Source organism: Thamnophis elegans, chromosome 7, assembly GCF_009769535.1.
Source record: "Thamnophis elegans isolate rThaEle1 chromosome 7, rThaEle1.pri, whole genome shotgun sequence".
Classification (NCBI taxonomy): domain Eukaryota; kingdom Metazoa; phylum Chordata; class Lepidosauria; order Squamata; family Colubridae; genus Thamnophis; species Thamnophis elegans.
In genome coordinates this window covers 29,141,541-29,168,664 of record NC_045547.1, presented here as the reverse complement: position 1 = coordinate 29,168,664, position 27,124 = coordinate 29,141,541, and the positions used below count along the sequence as shown (strand labels likewise).

Below are 27,124 nucleotides of genomic sequence, written 5' to 3'. Positions count from 1 at the left end.
GTAAGAGTTGAGAATATGTGTTAGCACCAGAACATTCTTCTTTCTGATGATAGCACATCGTTAGGCCAATAATCCAGCAGCTGCAGTTGTTATTGGGATGTCACACCAAAAGCCAGGATCAACAGCACTGCACTTCCAACTTGACTCATGAGACCAGAAAAGGATTATCATAAAACCAGGTAATAGATTCATGTTGTTAAATGGGGTAGTTTAAGAGAGGATGCATAAAGCAGCTTTCATGCAACTCATCTTGCAACTTCATCCTTCCCTCAAAGGTTTCAAAGAAATGGGATTAAGAATTGGAATTTGTGAATTAGAGACTCCTCACGTGCTATGCAAATCCAAATGAATGAATACTGTTATAACTTGCTTTATTTGTTTATACATTTGATTGACTTTTTTCTACATGACCTGGATGCTGCAGCAAAAGGTAGTACACATAGTGCTCCATTCCTGACCTTAAACAATTCCCCATGGAGGTGGTTTGGTTGAGAAAGACTGGTTGAAGTTGAGAAAGACTAAGTGATCTTACATGGCTGAGGGTGGCCTTGAATTTGGGTCTCCTTAATAGCAGGTGACTATCCCTGATGGCTTTTAAGGGAATTAAGGAGATTCCTGGAGAAAAGAGGTGTTATCAATATTAGTTTTGAGTCAACTATTCCTGGGCTGACAATAATGTATCCCCAAATGCCATTTGCAGGGGAACTACAACAAGAAAGACATATATCTTTACCTCCTGTTTGTGAGCAAACCAGTGACATCTGATTGGTCATTATGAGAAACAAAATACTCAATAAAGTTAGTACTATATTGAGCATATAGTTTTGATATTTATATAAAAATATCAAAATCTGATACTTGATAAATTTGTTTTTTTAAAAAATTCTCCTGAAATAATTTTAGTCTTAACATTCATAAAAGAGAATCAACTGCTTCTTCTTCTTAATTCTAGAATCCTGTTATCTATTGCTTTGTTTCCTTATGCATATGTTGTTGATGAAGACAAAGAAACTACTCTGAATAAATCTTAGGTTTCAAAAGAAAATACTCAACTGCCTAAAGAAATGTGGTGTGTAGAATCTATTCATTTTGAGATAGCTTCTACTATCGTAAAGAAGAATTCATTTTGAGAAACTTTCCACTTCAAGTGTAAATGTCAGAGTGATTAGAATAATGACTGAAAATGTACTCAGGAAATGAAATACAGTGAACATTTGCATGCTCAATGGGTAGCATCTTTTAAGCTGTTTTTGATCAGGAAAAAATGTCTGAAAAGGGCACTTCATGATACTTTACGCCCGTCCCCTGATGTATTTTTGGCTGCAAATACATTTTTACACTGCCAGATCGTGGAGACTAAGAAGGTTTATACATTTTGTGCAGCAAACACTTAAACCTATTTGGAATTTTGAGAACAATTTGGATGCACTTATAAAATGGCTGCCATTGAAGACTTTGTCCATTTACAAAACAGCCACCATGGTGGGAATGGCCACTTCCCAAACAATACACTAGTAAGTAAACTGATGACCATGATTTCCATCTCCCCTTTAGCCTTCCAAAACTGCTTTATAAAGCAAGGTCCTTTCTTAGCTAAGTGTTGTCCCACCCATTCTTAATTCCTAAGTCAAAGAATTAGGTTGCAATTACTCAACAATTTTATTTTCCAACCATGCTAATGAGCCCATGTGAAATAATTGCAGAGACCAAGTAACATTCTTAGAAATAAAGTTGATCTTGAAGTCTGGTGTTTGGTTAGCAGCATGTCAGCCTCCCAATTAGTGCTTGTGTTAAAATAATGTTAATTCTAATTAAAAATCAGACATAGCAGGGTACCTGTTTCTTAGCAGGCACAAAATTAAATATATGGCATTTTGAGGTCTAGAGGTATCCTGTGAAGGTCTTCAGTTACATGGATGGTTTTAAGGAACCATATCATTGATATTGTTATTATATTTTATGCTACTTCCTATATAAATGAATCTCAGATATTATAAAATATAAATGCATGATAAAAAGTTTTTTTTTTAAAAAAAAAAAAGGCAAGAGATAGAAATCTTGGGAAATGAAAACAAAACCCTTTATCCCACATTCATATAAAAAGGCCTAGGTGAATTGTAAATCTCAAGAAGAATGTAACAGGAGGAGCATAATGTTGTTCACTAGACAGAACATTCCAGAAAGCAGCTATCGTTATGGAGAAAGCGGCAGTGCAGTAACTGCAATATGGAATTTTGTGGTTCCAGGCACATGCAGTTGGATTTCTCCTGAAAATCTCAATAACTGAGGTCTACAAGAGCAGATGGGTCTAGTGGGTCAGGCACCAGAAAGCAGGGGACCATCAGTTCTAGCCCTACCTTAGCCATGAAATGTAGTTGGGTGGCCTTCGACCAGTTGCTCCCTCTCACCCAACTCATCTCATTGCATTGTTGTGGGGAAAATAGAAGGAGGAAGGTGTTTTGGATATGAGTTGTTTGTAAAAATAATAAAGGCAGGATAGAAACAAATGAATGAATAAATAAATATTCCTTATATATCATATGTAAAATTATTAACCTGACTAGATAACTAATTATAACAATGAACCTGCTTTCATGGATATACATATATCATTTCAAACCAAGTACAAAGATAGTCCCATATAAAACATATCACAATAATCTGAGCATCATTAACGTATGGACAATAATAGCTTAGCAGTCTTCGCTTAAGAAATGTTTTAGCTGAGCTTCTTTTAGGTGTTTCTCACCTCAAAGATCACTTAGACATCCAATTATATTGTTTACATTCACAGATATCTTCTATATAACATTTCCAAGACAGAGTGACCCACTGAGAATAAGCAAGGTTTTGACTTCTATCTACACATTCTCCAGTTTATCAACATTAAATATCACTTAATTGACTTACATTTTCTCCATCAATTCAATCAGAGGGTGATTTAGATATTATTTAAAAAATTATAGAGATGAGTAGAGCAAACATACTGATGATTCCTTTCCCAAAAATGATTGATAACCACTTCAGAAGCTTCATACAGATACAAAAAAATAGCACCCAGGACAAAATAGCCTTATGGTATACAACGGCATAGTTGTCAGAATTCAAAGACATAAACACTTTTTTATACAATTCCTGCAAGTAGAAGCAGAACTCTTGTACCACAATAAACCTCCCTCCTCATGAAGAAAATCCAGTAAGTTATCCATTTTGATATTATCCAAAGTTGTTGAGATATCAAACGGCTATGACAGAATGGCTTTACTAAAGAAATCAAATTGCAAACTCTGTGAGATGCGTCCAGAGAATAAATGAATGAGGGAATGGATGAGTGGGAGAGTGAGTGAATGAATTGAAATATGCACATCTTTTCAGGTGAGGTTCATTGAGATTACTTCTTTTATTTCCCACAGCTTTTCAAATCTCTGGTTATGGAGAGCCGCCTGCTCATTCCGCTCTACATTATTTCATTCTTCCAAGCGTCAGGAGCCAGGCAGAGTAAGTTTGATTTCTGTATATATTTCAGAATGAACACTAGAGCTGTGTCAGGGTCAAATGCTAATCTAGTAGTTTTCAAATCGTGCCCCTGAGATCCCAATTTCCCAGTGCAAAACACAACCAAAAACTGTGGTATATTCTGTATACTGTAGGTGCAATGGTTCACCAAAGAGATCTTCTAAACCCAGTGCTCAGCTATCTGCATGTTTCATAAAGGGATCCCTGAGTAAAGATACAATCAGTGACCCTCTTTGCTTTGTTGCTTTGTGATAGTGTTTTTATTCATTTGCTTGCCTTCTCCTTATGATTCAGACTTAAAAAGAAGGTAGCAAAATGAGTAGAGATTGATGCTTCTTTCACCTTGTTCTTCTAACTGTTCACTTACAGGGCCCCACAAAGCAACAGGGTGATGATATGTGGGCTTACTAACTATCATGGTGTGTAGTGGGGCCCTTGCTTTGGAAGGGGCCAAGTTATTGAGCCCCAGATCTTGTTCAGTGTGATATGAAAGGAAGAGGAGAAAAGGGTTCCAGAGATAGTGGGGAAGTGGCTGAATTAAATGGATTGATTGTTGAAAGAGGCTTTATCCCACATTTGTCTAACTGCTACTGCTATTTGTTTTTGTAAATAAGCAGAACTATCCCACTGCTTTCTGATCCAAACCCAAATTAGGAAAATATAGTTCAAATAAGTAAGTAAGAGAAGGGGAAGCTAATAATGTACATATGACAAGGAAGAGCCAGAAGGAATAGAAGCAGGAGCTAGGTTGGGTGTAAGATTTCCATGAGAAAAAGCAGGCTAGGTGCCAGAAAAATTTTATATAATTTGTTATTGAAATCAACATCTCAGACCAGTTTATAAGGAAAACAGTAAAGAGCAACATAATTGTTTACCCATCATTGGTATTTAAAAAGTACCCTATGATATATTGAATATTTCTTTCATAACCAAAGTGTTGCCCAATGGCTGGCCATATCCATTATATCTTTTCCAATAACAAAATCTGCTCATCCACTCAAAAGAAAAAAAAAGTGGGGGGAGGAATAAGCCTTCTTTTGCCCGCTCAGCCGATCTGGCATAGTGAGTTTTGCATAAGACAAAATGAAATGACACAACAGATTTTCACCTCTCTACTAACAGATTCTTCAGTTCTGGATTGTTTATATGACTCATTTGAGACAGTCATTTGCACCTGGATCCCTGTGAAAAATGCTACGAAAGGGCAATGCCAACTCACTGCTTCGGTCGAATATGGGTAAGTAATCAGTAAAATGCACTTAGAAGATAAAAACCAGTTTGACTTGTCCTAGGTCTATTAAAGTCATTCATCATTGGAAAAAAATCATCTAATCTCTTGTCAAAGAGATATATAGAATATTGGTTTCCACCAAGCACATTGTCTTCAAAACCCTTAGGAAGATATTGACTTTGAATACTTACACCTCTGCACCTTAATAATTTGCATTTCTGTCTTGTAAGAATTTTATTAATCCCTGAGATTCTCAAAATGTGGATGGTAACCACTCGAAGAGATCAGCACCAGTTTTGGGGTTGATAGTAAAACTTTTTCATATATTGTCTTCATCAAAATAGTCAAGCTCAATTTCTTTAGTATTCTTAATTTTTGGTTAAGTCACTCTTCAGTTAAAAGTTTAACAAGTTAATTTGTAACACAATTGACAATATTGTAATCTGTAAATAGGGTTTTTTAATCTTGGCAAGTTTCCCCATGTTGGCTGGGGAATTCTGAGAGTTATTTTACTATTTATTTATTTAGATGTATTAACTGCCCAACTCCAGTGGATTCTGCGATGTATACAAACTAGGAAACCCCCCCCCCCAAAAAAAACAGCTAAAAATATAAAATCAGTCCAAACTAAAATGCTATAATCAATCACATAATCTAATAAATGACAAAATCAACAAAACAAAACAGAGGCCTTAGAAAAATCATCAGCATCAAACCCAGGCCTCGGACCAAAGCCAGGTTTCCAAACCTTTCTGGAGCCCTAGGAGAAGAGTCTAGGACAACTCACCATGTTCTACTCACCATAGCCAACTCATCCCAGCCAACTTGCTGTGACCAACTTATCATGGCCAAATCACCATGGGACAATTCACCATAGCCAATATACCACAGGGCAACATGTCGGGAGACAATTCAATGCTGTATTGTTTCATTCAGTTACTCTTATTATTGGTGACCATGTTTTTGTCAAAAATATTGTAACTCTTGTATTTCTGGGTTGACTTTCCTTGTTTTATTATTATTAGCCATGGTTCCATCAAAATTAATTTAACTTTTGTATTTGTTGAATTGTCCCGTGGCAAGTTGGCCGTGGCAAATTGGCTGTGGCCAGTTTGCTTTTGTTATACCTGCCTATTAGTTTTATAAAATATTTAAATTTATGCATTAAAATTTGAAAATTTGTGCAGTTGAAATTTATGTATTAAAATGTTGATCTGGTTCTATAATTTGTTGTCATTCAAAAGTATACTTACTCATCTGGAGTATTTAAAATGGAAATACCAGGCTGGCACCTGAACATAATTTATCTGAAAAGAGTTGGAGGCATGCTTTATTATGTATTTTGCTCGTATGCTGGCTTTCCTTTTAAAGAATCCAGGTTGTATGTAATACAAATGAAGTCCTTCCATACCAGAATTAAAACACAAAAAATACCATTTCAAAAATAGTCCTGTAATCAGATTACACCTCCAAAGTTTGTATACAAATATGTTTTTCCATCATATTTCTTCCAAAATCCATAATTTCTCATGAAGTTCAGATTCAAGCTATCACAGCGTAGGACCAAATGGCAAGATTTCCTCGGTTAATCTTAAAATATAAATTTAGAAATATTGGGAAATAACTATTTCATTCTGAATTTACATTACAGTTTTATTCACATAAACATCAATATTCCGAATTGGGCCTGGCTAGAGAATAATTCTATCAGTCATATTGAATTAATAAACTATTCCTGTGTGCAAATTATCTGATCCTACAACTGCTGTCTTGCATTGTGTGAATGAATTGTTTATGTGCAAAATTTAGAAATTTATGTGCCTTATGGCAAGTCTTCCTTGCAGGAAACCACCTACGACATGTCAAATGAATGGCACAACTATAAGGAGCTGTAAGCTGATTCTTGAGGTAAGTAATCTTTTTTACAAAATCTTGGCTAATGTGAACAATCTTTTTACAAAAGTTGTTCTCAGTATATGATGCTGGAAAAAACAGTATTTAATGAAGCACACTTACAGCTACAAAGTGATTAATCCTCCAACACCAAAAAAATTCTTTGTCCTTTGGCTGCATATTTGAGGATATTAAAATTGCCTCATTTCAAGATATAGGGCTGAAATTTCTGTTACAATAATACTTTAACTTGTTCACTGATATTGGTATATGAAGACTCAGGTCTTCTATTATATACCACTCTTATTCTTCTCCATATTGCTTTGATCCATTCCCTTTACTTTGGCAGGGGGGGGGGGGGAAATATGTCAACTATCACCAAAGCCATCAAACTTTTAAGGATATATACAGTATAACAACTGATTTGACGGTTGTGGGTGATTTTATTTACTTGTTTCAATTGAAATTGAATTCAAACTTAATATCACAATTCATAAATTAAAAGTAATATTGAAATGTACATTTAAATATGCAAACACCATTTCCCCATCAATTAAAAAAACAATTAGTATCAAATTTCCACAAAACATTAATTAGAGAAAAAAATGAATAGAAAGTTATAACAAAAAAAAATGACACAAAATATCATCAAAATCAAGAGTTGTAAAATTTGTCTTCAGAATACCTTTTTTTAAAAAAATGAGTTAAAGTACAGTTCCAGGGAAAGGAAATTGATTCAGAGCCATTATAAAAAAGGTCCTTTCTCTCTTATGAATACCAGCCTAATTCCATATTAGGAAACAGAGATAGAGTGGAGAGACAGACTACCATATTTTCATAACTGAGAAGAAATCCTCATTTCTGAATTGCATCCCCTTCTATTGAGAATCTTGACTTAGATATCGTACCTACATTGGCCTTGATTCTCTGGAATAATTGAACAGATAGACACAATTGTAAAAAATATTTAGGACTTTAAAAGAAATTTGTTATATTTCTATCCCAAATAAACCAGAAGCTAGGCTGAACTTCATTAAATTAAAGTGTTAAAAAAATGGGTAAGTCACCTAACTTTGAACAGAAATCTGGATCAGTATTCTGAACCAACTACGCTTTTCAAACCTTCTTCAAAAAGTTCATGTAAGACTACATTAAAAAAAAAAACTTATAGTAACAGTATCAAAATCATTGCTTTCCAAAAAAATAAATAAAAGCCAGCTCTAGGAACATTAATTAAAGTTATTTAAAGACACTTTTTTAAGATTGTGAAGAATGTATCACTATATACAACACACATACACACAAAATCATACATATGCTACAACTCAGAAATGCATCCCAAAATAACGTTGTGAAGATGACCTGCTGTAGTATTACAGTATGTCTGTGTGAAAGTTCCCTTGCAAATTATATAACTGAATAGTAAATCTCCAATTTTAATTAAGAACATTTAATAGCCATACCTATCATGAGTTACAGAACATCATCTGACATACTTTTATTTTATGTACTGTTCTTCGCAACAATATCTGTGATAGAATAACTGGTTCTGTTCTTAATTAACAGTGCTATATTTGTTTTTAGGATTACAGCTTGACTATTGTGGACACCATTCTCTTCGTTGTGTCTTGCTATACTGGGGAGAAGTGGACAGAGATTCATAATCAGACAATGAAACCATTTCAGAACAGTAAGTTGAAAATGTCTGGTTGGAGATATTTGATACCTGTGCTAGTTCACTAGATTGTATGATATATTTTCCTGTTTTCCATTCCTATGATTCCATGTGCTATATTTCATGTAGCCAAAATAGCACTATGCAATGGAAATTAGGTTCAGCCCAGTCATTGTGACATATAGGCAACAGCTGTTATCTTTTATTTTAGCTATCAATGAGAGACATTCAACCAATTAAATACAGTCTTTGCTAAACCAGTAGTGGAAACTCAAGGATAATGATAGCTTTGGACTGAAATAATGAATAATGATGTGAAGAAGAAGAAAAAAGTAGCAACAATCATAACACAAGTAGGTCATAATTCAGCACTATAATGAATGCTTGCAGTTTCTCAAAGCAACTGAAACATTCATTCAAACCCACAGCTCAAAATATTCAGAATGCATCATGTATTAAGAACCTTCCCATGTCATCTGACTTTATGTATGCATGTGAATGAAACATTTCTGCCAGGATCGCTGATGAAATGAAATAATGAGAACTGTGAATTTTATGCTGAATCAGATTAGACTCAGCATAACTATTGTTGTCTCCCATGTTCTGGAAAGGATTTGAGACCACCACCACTATTTTACCAGTTATATAGGCATTATATAATCTTCCAATTCCGAGGTTCTTCAAATATATTGCACTTACAGCTCCTTCAAAAACCCAGTCAACGTGGTTAAAATCCATGTGAGTGGAACTATGAAAGTTATAGTTGCAACATAATTAGAGGTGGTCAAGCTAGGAAAGCTGCAATTTATCAAAGGAAAATACTTGATTCACTCATGGTTAGATCAATGTCAGCTTGTTAACTGTCTACCCAAATTTCAGTAAAACTTGCCAAATGTACTTCTTCCTTTAATATGAGATAAATTTGTTTTTAACTGACCTGGCATCATGATAATAGTGTAGGGATTTCACAATCAATATCACTTCTCATAGTATTAAGACCAGGAACATGTTCAACGTATCTCTTATCTTTTAATTTCAAACTCTATCATCTCCCACTGTCCTTATCTTTGAGGTCTACTCATCATAATGACCATAAATGAAATCAGACGTTTGTTTATTCATGTCAAAAGCATCACAGTTAAAATAAGGTATAGCATATGACATACATTTAAAATATAAAATTCAAGATTAAAATATGTACAAATTAAGCAGATCCTGCCCAGAAACCAGCAACATTTATTGTGTTCTGTCGCATTGCCATGATTTCCTCATGTATATATTGATCGGGATGTGTGTTGTTATTTGCATGCCATTACAATCACAAAGAGCAGAAGCCACTTAATAGCTCCATTTGTTCAGAGTGCCTCTGGATCTTGTGGTTACCCGAGCACAGTCTATTCAACAATTTCCATACTTCCCAGGTTTCATCACACCCAGGTGCCAGCTCCTGCATTGTTTCCATCCAATGTTGGTTCTTTGTAGCATTCCATAGTCCACTCTTGCTTTAAAATTCTTCAAAGTCTTCCATTAATCTAAGGAAGCTTTTCCTGAGTTTTAATCTCTGATGAGCTGGTTGTAGGTCATAGAGAAGGAGTTGCCTAGATGGTAATGATTGGAGCTTCTCTTGGTGTGCTGCTGCTTCTCTATGAACAGCAGGCTGGGCAATGTTGGCTAGGTGGTAGATCTTATCTAGAGAGATAGGTTTAAGGCATCCGGTAATAATTCTGCTAGCTTCATTCAGAGCCACATCTACTTTCCAATCATGTACTGATTTATGGCAGATTAGTATGGATTCTATCCCCTGCGCTAACTTCCATTGTTAAATTAAGATGATTTGTGATTTTGTGATTTTGTGATTTTTGTGATTTTATTAACATTTGTAGGCCGCCCTTTTCCCTGAGGGGACTCAGGGCGGCTCACATAAAATCAGGGAGGGGAAGTACAAACAGTAACATAGACACATATAATAAAAGTAATAAGCAACATACATTCATCATTCGGGAGGGGCAACTATCCTTGTCCCCAGGCCTGACGGGCTAGCCAGTTCTTGAGGGCTGTGCGGAAGGCCTGGACGTTGGTGAGGGTATGAATCTCCACGGGGAGTTCGTTCCAAAGGGTCGGGGCAACTACTGAGAAGGCCCTCCTCCTTGTAGTTGCCAGCCGGCACTGGCTGGCTGATGGAATACGGAGGAGGCCCAATCTGTGTGATCTAATTGGTCGCAGGGAGGTGATTGGCAGGAGGCGGTCTCTCAAGTATCCAGATCCACTACCATGCAGGGCTTTATGAGTGACTAATAGCACCTTGAAGTGCATCCGGAGATCGACAGGTAGCCAGCGCAGCTCGCGGAGGATAGGTGTTATGTGGGTGAACCGAGGTGCACCCACGATCACTCGCGCGGCCACGTTCTGCACTAGCTGAAGTCGCCGGATGCTCTTCAAGGGCAGCCCCATGTAGAACACATTGCAGTATTCCAGCCTAGAGGTCACAAGGGCCCGAGTGACTGTTGTGAGAGCCTCCCGATTCAGGTAGGGTCGCAACTGGCGCACCAGGCGAACCTGGGCGAATGCTCCCCTGGTCACAGCCATCAGGTGGTGGTCAAACGATAGCTGTGGATCCAGGAGGACTCCCAAGTTGCGAACCCTCTCTGAGGGGTGTAAAATTTGACCCCCCAGCCTGAGTGATGGAATATTGGTCGAATCTTTGGGAGGGAAACACAACAGCCACTCGGTCTTTTCTGGGTTGAGTACAAGCTTGTTAACCCTCATCCAGTCCATAACGGCCTCAAGGCCTCGGTTCATCACGTCTGCCGCTTCATTGAGTTGGCACGGGGCGGACAGATACAACTGGGTATCGTCCGCATATTGATGGTATCTGATCCCGTGCCTGCGGATGATCTCTCCCAGCGGTTTCATGTAGATGTTGAATAGTAGGGGGGATAAGACCGAGCCCTGAGGCACCCCATATGTTAGGGGCCTAGGTGATAATTTGTTGTCATGTAAAAAGAGCCAGGTTGTTTGAATCTGCCCACTATATCACAGCCTTCCCATTTCTGTTATCATCGAGTTATCCCTAGATGCTGCTGTGACAATTAAAGTCTCCAGTGACAAAATTTATTTTATCCTTGATAGATGTATTCGATTCATCCCTCTTAATCTTAGTTAGTGGTGGTTTATACACTGAAGTAACGATGTAGTTTCTCAGCTCTTCAGTTATTACTTCTGTGTTATTTATTTCTGATATTGTTGTGGACTTCACAAAAACTGCACCGCCCTACTGTTGGTGGGACCCATCTGCTACAAGCCACCTGCCCTGTATTTTAGGTCTCTGATGGTTGTCTCTGTGGGTCTGCTGTATACACAAGACATCACAGTTATATTTTTGGCACAAATCCTGAAATGGTTCTTCCTAATGTATAGACAAACCCTCAATGTTTACTGAAATAATAGTCATCTGTGGACCGGAAAAGGTCCTTTTTTGGATACACATAGTGCCACAGGTGAGAATGAGGACTTCACTACGTTTGGGATACTTCTGGATTGAAAGCCAGCTATAAAATGTTGTTTATAAACCTAGTGCAGCTCATGGAGTAGAGGAATTACATAAACTTAATGAGAAATGCCCATAACAAGCCCCACCATTGCAACTGAACTTCCAGACAACCTGATGTAGAACACATTGCAATAATCCAATCAAGAGATGACTAATATATGAGTGTCTATGAGAAGTCCAAGAACAGGTGCAACTAATACACATGCAATGGTGCCTTTGGTCACACTCTTCAAACAAGAACTGTGAGGCCAGGAGGACTCCAGAATTGTACAACAAATTTGAATGAGACAGTGAAAGCCTATCAGTGGTGGGATTAAAATTTGTTACTATTGGTTCTGTGGGCATGGCTTTGTGGGTGTGGTGTGGCTTTGTGGGTATGGCTTTGTGGGCGTGGCAGGGGAAGGATACTGCAAAATCCCCATTTCCTCCCCACCCCACTAACCTGCTTTCCAGCTCCGTTCTCCTGTTCAGGGCAACAAAAGAAGATCAGGTAAGAGGCTGGGAGGAAGCAGGGGCAGGGCCGGCCTATTTGTCAGTTCTCCGAACTACTCAAAATTTCCACTACTGGTTCTCCAGAATCTGTCAGAACTGACTGAATATCACCTCTGAAGCCTACTGAGAATCAAATTTGAGGTCACTACAGTTCCTGTGACTTAGATCTACCCTTAGTTTTGACAGGGCTGAGCTGGAGCCTGTTTTTCCTCATTCAAGCTTTTATTTCATTTATTGCCTTTCTATAGTTTGTATTGTTGTTTCCTGCCAAGAATCATGAGATTAGATAGTATGAAAATGTGATATATGAGTAATTTTTAGCAAGTAGCAAACACTACATAATTTGACATCTTGAATGGGCAGGTTCCATAAAAAAAAATGCACTTCCAAATGCTTCCAGCAACAACAGCTCTAAGTTAGGGGAGTGTGGAATAAAAAAAAGCTCTCTCTTCCTGGTTCTCTTATTGCAGCTGTTGTGGCTTGGTCTATAGAAGCAATTGCCCCAAAGGGAATCCCTGTCGCACACATGTGCATATACACATTAAATGTTTCCCCGCTTTGATTGCATTTGATGTGGCAAGGCTTCTTTACTCACAAAAATATTTCTCCTAGGATAGCTCCAGCAACAACTGATGTGAGTTAGAGAAGGGGGGTAGCATGAACACATTCCTTCCCATCTCCTTGCAACTGTTGTGACTATGTCCCCAGCAAGTGGTTACACCCAGGCTCCATAAAACACAGGAAGTATCACTTGATTCCTGATTGTGCAGTATTTTTCCATTTCTGCTTCTTAGCTGGCTAAAACTTCTTTGCCCATCAAAGTGTTCTAACTCAAGCTCCCTGTTTGTCCAATGATGATAATTGTAGTAGATTGGAAAACAATTAGGATTATTAGATAGGACAACTATCTCTCTTGCCATTAGGCTGTTGTTTTGTGGTCAACTATACACAGAAATGGGGAAAGTGGGGAAAATTATAAGAGACAAGGTGGCGCAGTGGTTAAATGCAGCACTGCAGGCTACTGCTAGATCAGCAGTTCAGCGGTTCAAATCTCACCGGCTTAGGGTTGACTCAGCCTTCCATCCTTCCAAGGTGGGTAAAATGAGGACCCAGATTGTTGGGGGCAATATGCTGACTCTCTGTAAACCGCTTAGAGAGGGCTGAAAGCCCTATGAAGCGGTATATAAGTCTACTGCTATTGCTATTATTGCTATTGCTATTGCTATATTCTTACTGAAGTTTATGATAGCCACGATTTAAAATATATTTAAAGTATACTATTAAGAAAGTGAGTTATCAATTTCTTTTTTGCTTTCAAAATTAGTCCAGCTTCAGCCTCCTTGCAACTTTCAACTGGCAAATGCCCACAAGCCTTCCTACAATTTAACATGGACACTTTGTGTTGTCTCCCACTACCTACATGAAAAGCTGGAATACGAAATACGGTATAGAGCAACTTCTCATGGTGAGGTAAGCAGGAAAATTTCTTTGGGGAAGGCAACAACTTTTATACCCCTGGTGATTTTTTATTCTGCAATTCTGCTTTGGACCCACAATAACATTCTAAGCAATATGGTATAGGAAAACAAAACAATACAGTATACTACAAGTACAAAGGCATGAAAGAACTATCAGCTATTCTTGAAGCTTGATAACAATCGGCTGCAGCCCAAATTTTTGGCTTACTTCAGAAATCAGTCTAGGCCACTGTACGCTTAACCATGCTTTGATGAATAAATCACAGTTAGAGTAGAATAGCTTTATTGTCACTTTGAATATACACTAATTGGCATATATTAAAATTAAATTTCATTGCATACAGCTCTCAAAGGGTCACCGCCTCCAATATATACAACATAAACATGACAAAATAAATAAATACAAAATTATGCATATTTCCAAATATATTATATGACACAGAGAAACAACGCAGTCTAGTTTGAATGTATACATGTACATGTCAAGAAAAATTAATATTGTGAGTTTACCAGACGGATGGCATAGGGAACAAAGCTGTTACAGAATCTGGTAATCCTGCTAGAAATACTTTGAAACCTCCTCTCAGAGGGGAGCAACAGAAACAGACTTTAAAGTGAGTGCGTGGGGTCTCTAACAATGCTTTGAGCTCTAAGCACATAACGCTTATAAGGAGTATCCTGAATAACAGGAACTGAGCTTCTTATAATCCTCTCAGATGTCCTTACTACTCTCTGTATGGGCTTTCTATCTGAGGCACTGCTGCCACCAAACCAAACAGTGATGCAGTTTGTTAAAACGCTCTCAGTTGTGCCTCTGTAAAAAGGGGCCAGGACAAAAGGAGAAAGATGTGCTCTCCTCATCTGACTCAGGAAATGCAGACACTGGTTTGCACACTTCACTAAGGATGACATGAGGAGAGACCAATTCAGATAGTTAGTTACCTGCACCCCCAGATACTTAATACTGTTGACCACCTCTACAACTGCATCCTTGATACTGAGTGGAGTATGACTATGCCAGCTCTTTCTAAAATCTGCAATGATCTCCTTTGTTTTATTAACATTTAGAACCAGGTTACTTTTATTGTTCCAATCCACCAGAGCCTTCACCTCTCCCCTATAAGGATCTTCATTGTCATCCCAGATAAGACCCACCACTGTGGTGTCATCCGCACACCTCACAATATGATTCATAGCAGATTTGATACTGCAGTCATGGGTCATCGAGGTGAACAGTAGCAGACTCAAGACACAGCCATATGGGGAACCTGTACTCAAGGAGATGGAGTTGGAAACTTTTCTTCCAACTCGCACAAACTGGGGCCTATCAATAAGGAAATCCAGTATCCAATTACATAAAGGAGTATTAAAACCCAATAGGTCCAAATGCCAAGGAATGATTGTGTTGAATGCCAAACTAAAAGCAACCAACAGCATTCACACATGAGTATCTCCTTCTCCAGGTGTGCCAACCTAAGATGAAGCACACAGGAAAGTGCATCATTTATAGAGCAGTTCTTTCGATAGGCAAACTGTAATGAGACAAATGTAGGGGGAAAGAATGGAACCTTATAGTCCTTTACCAACCTCTCAAAACATTTCATCATAATAGAAGTGAGTGCAACTGAACAATAATCATTAAGACATGTGGTTTTTTTGGGGGGGGGGGGTGGTGGCATTGATACAATGATTGCAGTCTTAAAACATGATGGGATCATGGCCTGATGCAACAAGAGATTGAAGATGTATTTGAGACATCTTCAGCTGGTCAGCTGGCTGAGTTCATACATGTTAAACCAAAGCCAAACATAACCGAGATACTGTGATTTATACGTCAAGATTTAGGGTTACTAAGTTGTCAAATTCTAATCAATTGTAACTTAATTGTCAAATTGAATTTGCTAAATACCAAGTAATGGCTTCATACAATATACAACAATTGGTTGTGCTCAGCCATCATCATTGCATTTGACAACAGTTCAAAACTGGGAAAAATTACAAGCTCATATATTTACCCTGAATTTATACAAGAGAGATCCAATTTCAAAACTTCACCAGTGGCATCCATCAGAGTGGGAAGAGTTCACCTACTGATAAAGGGGTAAGGCTGCTTCGACTGACTTGGTTTTCTTTTACATCCTCCTCCTGCACCCCTAAATCAGTGGTGGGTTGCAAATCCTGTTCCAACGTGTGTAGAGTGAGCATGCGTCTTAGCGCCTCTGTGATGCTCCAGCTGCTCCGCGGAGCGTCGCACAGGCGCTATATGTGTCATGCACCTGTGCAGAAGCACAGAATCCTTTAAACAGTGGTAAGGAGTTCAGGCAGGCAGGCCCTCTGGAGCACCATACCGGAACGGTATCCGGTGCTCCGGGCTGGCTCCGGTACACCCGTACCGGGGTGTACTGCCTGCAACCCACCACTGCCCCAAATGCCACTGATCCCAGTTACACTTTGAAGCCTTCAGGGTGATGTAGCTTATCTTAATTTGCAAGGGTGCCAGGAAGATGAAATGGGGCAATGGGAGAACTCTGAATAAAACCTTGGTGCTCCTTGGAGGAAGGATCTTTAAGTGGTAAAAATGAAACATTCTTTCAATTTTAACCTAGATAAGATGCATCTTTAGTTGTTGCAAATTTTAACAACAGAAGTGAGGCATTATTTATATAATATTAGTCTGTGAGGTTTCTTGGATTCATGGAGATCTATCCACAAATTCAGAAAGAACTGAATTCTCTAAGAGAGTACTGTTGAAAGGTGTTACATCCCTAGAATATCCAGGTTGGGTGTGAACTGTACCCTAACATATTGTATATGGAGAAGATAAGACTGTCTAGAAGGCACTGTAGGTTGGGCAGTCTTCTTGTAGTCAATAGTTGCAATGTCTATTTTGTGTGTTTGTGTGTGCATGTGTGTCTGTGTGCGTGCGTGTGTGTGTGTTTGTGGGTATGTTTTACAATCACTGAAATCTATAGCTAGTATTGCAGTAATATTAAAGTGGCCAAAGCTGGAGTATTTAAAGGTGGGAGGGACATATTTTAAGTCTTAAGGCCTATAGCTATAAGGCTATGAATTTTCCATCATAATTTGGTGGGAAATATGCAAATGTTATATATGCTACAACTACACACATCTCAAATATCATTGCTTTTAATTCCATTTTGCAGAATGACACAATCCTGCCCATAATTCAGGATCAGAAATGGCTAGTATTGGAGAACCTTTCTCCTGACACAGTGTTTGAGGCAGCCATTCGTGTCAAAGTAAAACAGATGAAATTTTACAACAGCATATGGAGCAGATGGAGCATGCCTCCTTTAAGATGGAGGACAGATCCTAAAGGTAAGGTGCATAATAGAAGGTTTGGGTCATCGCTAGAGAATATGTTGAAATGATAACTCCCAAGAACATCGTAAATATTGTTAAATGATGTTTAACAATAATACTTGACATTAAAAAAAATTAAATAAGAAATCTGGTGATGTGCATATGAGTTAGGATGTGGGAGGAAGTTTCAGGCAAACAAACAAATCTACAATTTAATGTACAGCATGTTGAATGGGCAGATTCTAAGGTACCTGCATCTCAGTCATGCAAAATTAGGGACAATTTCTTGTCTGACTACTTTTGAAGATGTTTACTCAAAAGCCTAGTTTTCTTAAAATATTGCATTTATACATTTGAGATTGAGCACCCTTCAGAAATCTATTTATTATAATATTCATATAGTACCATCTTCAGTATGATTCCAGATAGTTTATAATCCTAACATATTCTATAAAACAAAGAAGTGAAATTATTTTAAAGAACCATCTCTAAAACTACTTTCATTAAACAAAACAAACTAAAATTAAAATCTGAATTAGGAAATGCTTCTGACTGGATCATACACGTACAGCACCTCTCTGCTATTAATTAAAACAGCCAGTCTTTTTCAGGTTTCAGACTGAGCTGGAAAAAAGAGTAGTTGAGCCTATTGATAAAAGTTAATGTGCCTCTTTAAAACTTTTGCATTGCAATGTTAGATGTGTGAAAGATTGGGTTCGAGTCTTTTGCTTCAGGATGCAAAAAGTCTCATGAGGAATTTTTAATCAGTATACTTTTTCAGGAATTTTTGGGGCAACAGGCTACATCTGGAATTTATAAGAGCAAATGTGATATAATGGTTATGTGTTGGGTTAGGATTGAACTAGGAAAAACACAAGTTCAGGTCTTTCTTCAGACATGGAAGTTCACTGAGAATATTGAGCCAGAGTCTATCTCTTAGTTCAACCAATCCTATAGAATTGTTGGTGTGGACAAAAATTAAATCCTGAAGGAATAGTGGGATATAAATCTAATGAATAAATACTAGCTTCTATCTGCATTCCACTTTTTCACAGAATAGCTGCTATTTTTACCTGTAAAAATAAAATCGTATTTTATTCCAATTTCATTTAAATTGTATTTTATCAAATTCCATTTTAAATTGCTTTTATCAAATTTTAGTAACAATTTGTTTCTGGAACTTTGCACTTTGATATGGCCCAAGGACTAATCAATAAAGACTCAATGTCAATTAAAATTAAATACCCTAAAGCTAGTGCAACCAAGGGTGTCAACAGGGGAGATAAAAATGTGAGGCTGGCAGCCACTGTGACACATGTAACAAAAGTAGAACCTTGTTCATCCAGTTGTAGTGCCATCTTGATTTTTCTGGTTTTCTGTTTCCCATGGGTGCCTCTGGTTACAGATGGATTCAGAATTGCAGATCAGTTCTTTGCCTTCAGAATGCTATTCTCCAACACTTAGATTAGATACAGACCAATAGTACTCAAAGACAAATAGCTAGTTCACAAAACTATTGCAAGTCAAAGATAGAATATAAGTTCCGCATGCTCAATAAATTTGGACCTATAAATGCACAGGAAGGAGACAATAATGATTGTTATAAAATAAACACAACACAAATCCAGTCAAAACATAGAGCATGAAAAACATAGGCTAGTAGCCAATCATCATTTTTATTTTTTTTAAGGAGGGTTTGGAAAGTATTCTTAGAAATAAAGATTGTGCTGAAGATTAGTGTTTCCCTTTACCACATCTCATACTATGGTTTTTTTTTTTACTGCGGAGGTGGATAATCTCAAAAACAACAAAAAACCTGATAGGAACTAATGAGTTTTCTGCAAGGATCATGATGCACATTAGGGAGGGCTACTGTATACCAAAATAGGGCCATGTGAACCAGTTCAGATCTTCAATCAACTCTGAACTTCATAGGATGATTTGGAGCATCCCTATAGGGATGTAAGTGACAGAAATTAACATTGTATCCTCTGCAACTTGAAGAAAAAGCAAGACCAGAATAATTAGAAAATAATTACAAAAGCAATACAAAAAAATATCTTATTCATTAAACAAAAGCTCAAGTTTGCAGTGTTGCATTGAGCTGTACACCCATGAACCCATTTTGTTTTGCATAATGAATCTCCCTCTATATTCAGATAAGACCTTCTTATCTTCAACGAATAGCTAATTTCTACTTATTTGTTTCTGGTTGTTTGTGTAGCACCACCACAAAGTACAGTCCTTCCAGTTATTGTAGCCAGTGTCGGCAGTTTCATCATTTCCATCTGCATCATATTCTTGCTGATAGTATCTCCAGCATCAAAACGGTAAAAGTGAGCTGAAAATTTACATTTGTGACTTTTGTCCTCATTTTACCAACCTCGGAAGGATGGAAGGCTGAGTCAGCCTTGAGCCGGTGAGACTTGAACTGCTGAACTGCTGGCAGCTGGCACTCAGCAGAAGTCACTTGCAGTACTGCATTCTAACCACTGGGCCACCACGGCTATATATGTACCTACAGGCAGGGTCGTTTGACCATTATTTTATTTGAATCAAAAATGTCCTGCATACTTAGCACATACTACTTCTTGTATTTACAGCAGCTTGGGGATTTCCTCCGAGACTATTCTTTGTGACACTTTCTTGATTGACAATATGATCACACATTCACATTGTGTGAATATATGAACATTTCAGAAAGCATTACACACAAGACTCAACCTTTGAAGGGACCTAAAAGATCTTAAACCTAGTTCAAATGTCCATAGAGTGGTCATGTAGAACTAATTCCATTGAAAAAAGGTTGATTATTACGATGGACATTCCAAAACAGTTGATGTGGTCCAAATGTGAGAACTGTAGCCCCATGCATATGGAGTGAGTCATATAGGGGACAGCTCCATTAAGGAATAAAAAGGTGGTCTCTATCATCATATCTGTTCAATTGCATGAACTCATATCACTTAAATGCTTCTTTGCTATGTGAAACAGAAGAAAGTTTTGGCAACATATGTGATAAATAAGATCAAAGATGAGTGAACATCACCTATGTACCAACCTTTATTTGATACCCTGCATATATTTTGGAGTCCAGGTCCTATTATCCCTAAAGAACCATACTAGTAAATATGATCAGTTGTTTCTTAAAATAATAATGAATATTGGGAAAAGTTAGATATTTTTAACTTCCTTCACCTTTTTGTGACAAAATACAGTAAGTGCTGCAACATTTTGTCCTTTGTTCCACTTGATTACATCTTTTAATTCTGAATATAGTTTGCATTTAACTTTTTTTTCTAATGAAAATATAATTAACTCTTCTAAAGTTCTGAAATCTTGCAATGCAGGATTTGTAATTTCTCATTATTGTGAATTTCTAAAAGGAAAAGAGGGTGTTCCATTAGAAATCAGATATGCCAATTCTATATTGCCTTCCTCTGTGAAATCACTCCTTCCATGATATCCACTATCAGGAAATAGGGCCAGTCTCAGTCTAGAAACCAGAACAACATTATAAATACATTTGAGAAACCCACATTACAGTTTGCTGCTATGTAACAGGATAACCACAAAAATACCAACACCCAACCTCTAAAGCAGGCGTGTCAAACCTGTGATGATGCTTTGTCATCACATGATGTATCACAACTTTTTTCCCCTTCGCTAAATCAGGGGTGGGCATGGCCAGCATGTGACACATTCGGTCAGTGGGTCATGAGTTTGACACCCCTGCTCTAAAGCATTCTGAAAAAGATGCAAAAATAAATAGAAACATTTACTGTTTTGATCCAAATCTGCTGATTCCGTGCTTGCTTGTGAAGTTCTCCAAACACTTATAGTACTTTTCATTCTCTTTCAAAATGTGTTTATTTTAGTTTTAGAAAGAAGTTTAATATCAATTTGCCAGATCCAGCTGAGTTCTTTCCATCTCTCACTAGTATCCATGGAGGAGATATCCAGGTATGGGTGTGTGTGTGAAATTGATGGATATGTAGTCTAGGACATAACTGCTATCTGGAAAAGAGAAAGTAGGCTAGAGTTAACCTGATGCATGCTTCTCACTGCATATAGAATAACATCTGGGTGCAGGATTAAATAATCAAGCTAAGATGAAACTTAGCAATATTATTGTTAATAAGTAATGTTTATTACTACCAAATAAATGGAGAATTAACATAATTATGTCTTTAAATAATTGCACAAAAATAATTCCTTAAATTACTCATCAGAGATTACAGTACACTGTAATCACTGATTCTTGGTGAAATCAGTGTAGCCTTAATAAACAAATTTGTTTATTGTTTACTAACTGAATGTTGATATTTGTTTAGCAGTAGGCAATTGTCTTATTTAGTTTTACCAATATTACTGATTTTATAAAAATTGTATATAAGTACTTATTTACCCACATTGTATACATTCTTGTATCTAGTAGGATGTGCTACTTTATCAATGGTTTTAAATGAATTGTACAATTCTGAAATATCCACATTTATATATATTTTGGGCTTCTCCAAACTGTTGGGATACTTTGAAATGGGTTGTGTATAATTCTCATACATCCCTACATTTTAGTTTGATGTATGTATTTAGATCAAAATATATCTTCAATATCAACCTATCATATTAGCAAATTATCAATGCTATTAATAAATTCAAGAGGATGAGCTTTCTCTAGTCCTTCGCACCCCACACCCTGTCATATATGGGCATGTGTTATTTTTAAGTGTAGTTTCTAGCTTTAAATAGTACATGATCAAAACATTCTGCACGAACACTTTACTTAGAACCTATAGTGACAATTAAGGTTGCACTTATGTCACTACCACTAGAGTAATGAGAATCTGTAATAGATGACAAAGGTCAACTGTCTGATAAAATCAAAGCAACCAAAATGATATATAATATTCAAAACTTCACTTTTAAAATTTAGGTCAAACTACATGTGGCTGAAAAAAATATAATAAAAAGAAACTAAACTGGGAAGCCAATGCTGCTGTTTTTAGTTTTTATCAGAGTAATAGGAAATGTTTATCTTTGCTTTTTTCCCCTCTAAAACAAAACTGAAACAAAAAAAGGAAAATTGTCTCCCCTCCTTGCCAACAACACTATTCAAATAACATTTAACGCTTAGATCATGGGTGTGAAACTAGCATCATCATGTGATGTATCACGACTTTTCCCCCCTTCGCTAAAAGGGGGGTGGGCATGGCCAGTGTAACATATTCAGCCAGTGGCCCATGAATTCGCACCCTTGACTTAGATGAAGAATAAGGTAAAGGCTACCATCCCCACTTCAATAAAGTTAAAGGCCGTAAGGTAGCTGTTAGAATGCATAGACATTCTAAAAGGTGATATTTTTTTTATGTCATCATTATGCGGTTCATCTGCATCACAAAAGTTTTTATTTTTCTAAATGGATTAGAAGTTAATTTCACAATGTGTTCCTTCATGTGTACACAAAATGAAAGGGTAATGGGGTATATTAAGATATCTACCCATATTTGCAAAATAAATATGAGCAACCTAATTGAAAGCTGTTGTGCACATTTATTTAAAAATGCACATGTGTTAAATGTGTTAAATGTGTCCTAATTTATCAGATACCCCTTTTTTTGAAAATCATTTAATTCATATTAATTAATTAAATAAATTTAAATTTTATCATATTTTAGTTTGGTTTAAGGTTTAGAAAACTTAAAAGTTCTAGAGAGCATCCTATATACAGATCTCAATGAGAAGAAAGGAGAATAAAGTTAATGCCCTACATATAGCAGTTACCGCAGTGAGAACATCCATTCACAGTGAGGGTTAAAATGTTTGCTTTTATCTACCTTAGGATAAAGGGAGCACTATATTATTTAGGAAATCACCTCTTAGCTTCCTCTGTCCATCATTAACTGGCTTTCAGAAATGTCAAAGAGGCTGTAGAGTGGAGTGAAGTCACTTCCTTTCCCTTTTAGAAGAAAGAGATTGTAGGATATGACAAGGCCGAGCCTGAGGGAGGGGTCAAATACACCATAAGTCATGAGTCCCTTCACACTTGCAAGAGATTTAAGTCCAGCCACCTCGAATTCCTTTCTATTCTTAATTCCCATGCATTTCCCTTAACGGTCATTTGACCAGTTTCTTGTAGCAAACTTAACCTTAAATTTCAAACCCAAAGTTGTCCTATTTCAGTCATCTCCATTCCAGTATCTTATAGTTGTGACCCTGCTGGTTGGAGCCAAAATATCTGGAAGACATTAGGCTGGGGGAGATTGCTCTGGGGAACATGGCACATGATGTTGTTATCTATGAAATATACTAACCAGATATATTACAGGTCAATAGCTTGTGGAAATGGGATAAAATTTCTTGAACATCTATATGTTAAGGTATGTACTGCAGCTCATTTTGAATACTAAACCCCCTTTCTGTACTTTTCCAACCAGCAGAAGTGGTTGTCCTCCCCAGCATCCATTTATTCCTTCCATATTACAGCTGAAGCTTCCAATGTCTCTATGTTAGAGATAATGCAGAGTTGCAGCAAGAACTCCTATCTTCTCCCTCCTAAGGAATACTTCGAAAATATTGAGAACATAACAGAGACCAGTGGACAGTCCTCAAGCAGCTGTTTTACAAACCGTGGCTATTTCTTATTCCATCATCTTGATTCCCTTGAGATTGATTCCTGCAAGGTGTATTTTACCTATGATGCTTTGACTCATAGTGAAAATAGTGATTCCTATTTCCACAAAGCGCTCCATGATGAAAATCACAATATCGCATTATCTACCAACATCATGAGTGACCAGGAAAATGATGCTTTTCTTCAAGGTTATTCAAGAGGCAGTCTTCCATCAGGTGGTGACTTCCCAATAGCATCAACAGTAGAACAGAATGAGAACACAGAAGAGAGAATTCCTCTTGCCTTATCTTCAAAATCCCCTGAGCAGTATTCCATAGATGATTCAAGCGAGCCAAAATCATCTAGCCACAATACTGATGGAACAGAATTACTCAGAAATGAAGACTTATCTAACAGTGTTATGGGAAATGACAGGTTCATGTTTTTAAATCAAGGCCAATCCAATGATATCTGCAGAACTGCATCCTCCAGCCAGATCCCCAGTTCCTCAGAAGCCTATTTGTCCTTGCGGGATCTTCAGAGACATTATAGTCATCATTCTGTCTAAGTCCACAATAGGAAGCCTCTTTTGAGAGCAAATTAGTTTCTTTATCTATATATATAAAAGCCAAATACCACTCAATCATCACAAGATCTCCAGAACTGTAAAGCCTACAAACTTGAAATTCAGCATGTATGTTCCTCTTGGCTTCTAGGTGCTCGATAAGAAAATAATTTTTTGAAATGACCATTATATCATCAGTATTTCTTATACAGTATTATATTAACATGCATCAATGCTAAGGAGTTAGATGTTCTACTCTCCTTCCCAACCTGAAAGGAACTGCCAGTTGCCTTGTATTAACATGCTCTGATGCTACCTCTTCATTGGACCGGTTGTGGGCGTGGCCAGCACGTGACTCATCCAGCCTGTGGGCTGGGTATTTTGACATTCTACTCCCCCTCCCCACCTGAAAAGAACTCTGTTCCAACTGCAAGTTGCCTTATATTAACACGCTCTGATGCTACAGAATTAGACATTCTACATTAATTTTTGTTCTGAACCCCTCCTCCGTCCAGTAACGAATGCCGAGACAAGCTTAACTGGAATTTCACAGCACTTTATTAGCAAGAAACCAAAACCTTGTTGGCTGAAAGCCAAACATAACACACAGATAAGAACCTTGGCAGCAACTCAGACTTCGACTGATAACAACTTCTCCAGCATTAGGAATGACGTTGAATCCTGCAAATCCAGGCTCCTCCCAGTCTCTCTTTAAATACTATCTTGAGAGGAGCCTAATTACAATCACCTGGGTCCAATTATCTTTGGTAACTGCGTAGCTGCTTTCTACGTCGATCTGCCCGGCATTGCCGGGCATCCAGGAACAACTCCCTTGGCTCCTCTCCACTGCTCCAATGCATGACGTCCAGATCACACTCCCTTGTCTCCTCCCCACTGGTCCAAGGCTCAGGCTCCTCCTGGTGGCCAACCAGCCTTTCTGCACCCTGCTCGGAGTCAGAACCCTGTCCAGGGTCCTCTACATCATCCAGAGCCAACTCATAGGGCCCCTGGCTGTCGGAGTCTAGTGGCAGCTCCAACAGCTCCTGCTGGGCCACAACAATTTTCAATTTTCAAGCTTTAAGTGTCAACGTATCAAGCCCAATCACATAGTTTCGTAGCAAAGCACGGGTATCCGGGTGTGGGTATGGGTGTGGGTGTGTGGGTATATTTCACTTGCTCGAGTCAAGGAAGCATAAATAAATCTCCATTCTTTTGATATGATTTCTAAGAATAGAATAGAATAGAATAGAATAGAATGCCTAAGTGTGATTGTACACAAGGAATTTGTCTTTGGTGCATAACTCTCAATGTACATAAAAGAAAAGATACATTTGTGATGAATCATAAGGTACAACACTTAATGATAGTCAAATGGTACAAATAAGCAATAAAATCATACTATAAATATAAATTGTATAGTTATCAATATAAATAGTAAGGATACAAGCAACAAAGTTATAGACATACAGTCATAAGTGGGAGGAAATGGGTGATAGGAACGATGAGAAGATTAATAGTAATAATAATGCAGACTTAGTAAATAGTTTGACAGTGTTGAGGGAATTTTTTATTTAGCAAAGTGATAGCATTCAGGAAAAAACTGTTTTTGTGTCTAGTTGTGTCTGGTGTACAGTGCTCTATAGTGGCACAGAATGAACATTCTTTGTTGTCCTTTATTTGATTATGTTTTTGATGTTAGGTGTCCATTTTAGGTCTTGAGATAAGATAGAACCTAGACATTTGAAGGTTTTTACTGTTCATACTGTGTTGTCTAGTATTGTAAGAGGTGGTAGTATGGGAGAGTTTCTCCTAAAGTCCACCACCATTTCTATGGTTTTGAGTGTAATAAAAGAATAGATAAAAGATTTCATACTTTATAGGGATAACATTCAGAGAAACCTGGCCAGAAAGGTTAAAGTGGAATGACACAACTCACAGCAGCTAACTCACCATGGGACGACTCATTCTCACTCAAGAGAGGGACAAGTAGAATTGCAGCTCACCCCAGTCTCAAGGACTTCTAACTTAAAGCAAGACAAGTTCCGCAATTTACTTGTCCCTCTCTTGAATTATCTCACCATTGAACTGTCCTGCAGCGAGTTATTCCCTGGTGAGTTGGTTGCAATAAGTTGTCCCACAGTGAGTTAGCTGGAGTGAATCAACCAGGATGAGTCGGCCAGGGCGACACAGTTTTGGCAAGTCGACCGCAGTGAGTTGCCATGGCCAGTTGTCCTAGAATCAACTTTAAGTGCCTCCAAAGTTTTTTTTCTCTTTAAAATACTTTTGTTATTATACTTTGCATAGAATTTCACAACTCAAAATCTTAAATCACTAAATTTTGCTCTAAAATTGGTGGAAAATGTACAATTTCACCCAACAAAAGTTTTAACACAAATTGCTGCTACTGGTGTTGATTTTGATCAGTTCTTTTTTTATTTTTATTTCCTTTTCATGTGGGAAGACAAGTAGCCCTTGGCTTCCAACCACAGTTGGGGCCAGGATTTCAGTTGATATGCAAGGTGATGCTGTGGGTGATACTGCCATGGTTGTAAGTGTAAGGACTGGTTGTAAATCTTTTTTTTAAAGTGCCGTTTTATCTTCAAAAAGTCACTGAATGAATGGTTGTAAATTGAGGAGCACCTATACATTAGGCATCTCCATCATAAATATATCTTACAAATCCAGATCCAAATTCTGCTTTTTGTGCTTTGGGATCAATTCATGTTTTGGGTCTTAGGTATAGCAAATATGCTAATTAGTACTATGACTAGTTAGCATGATTTCTAC

The 27,124-nt window shown here is 37.5% G+C and overlaps 1 protein-coding gene across 1 annotated transcript; it reads left to right on the top strand.

Moving 5' to 3' along the window:
- Nucleotides 1–24,445, top strand: IL2RB (interleukin 2 receptor subunit beta). Its single transcript, XM_032221580.1, has 10 exons — nucleotides 1–179; nucleotides 3,414–3,498; nucleotides 4,639–4,753; nucleotides 6,592–6,655; nucleotides 8,225–8,330; nucleotides 13,682–13,827; nucleotides 17,000–17,174; nucleotides 19,384–19,489; nucleotides 21,038–21,122; nucleotides 23,600–24,445. Exons 2-10 carry the CDS (start codon nucleotides 3,432–3,434, stop codon nucleotides 24,338–24,340), a joined length of 1,605 nt encoding a protein of 534 aa, XP_032077471.1. The 5' UTR covers nucleotides 1–179; nucleotides 3,414–3,431; the 3' UTR covers nucleotides 24,341–24,445.
- The last annotated feature ends 2,679 nt before the right edge of the window (nucleotides 24,446–27,124 follow it).

What these genes read in the sequence shown, in the direction of transcription:
- IL2RB (XM_032221580.1), top strand. Translation starts at nt 3,432, where the DNA reads ATGGAGAGCCGCCTGCTCATTCCGCTCTACATTATTTCATTCTTCCAA. An exon ending in AATGAAACCATTTCAGAACA is followed by an intron (nt 8,331 to 13,681) that starts GTAAGTTGAAAA and finishes TTTCAAAATTAG; the next exon opens with TCCAGCTTCAGCCTCCTTGC. An exon ending in GAGCAACTTCTCATGGTGAG is followed by an intron (nt 13,828 to 16,999) that starts GTAAGCAGGAAA and finishes TCCATTTTGCAG; the next exon opens with AATGACACAATCCTGCCCAT.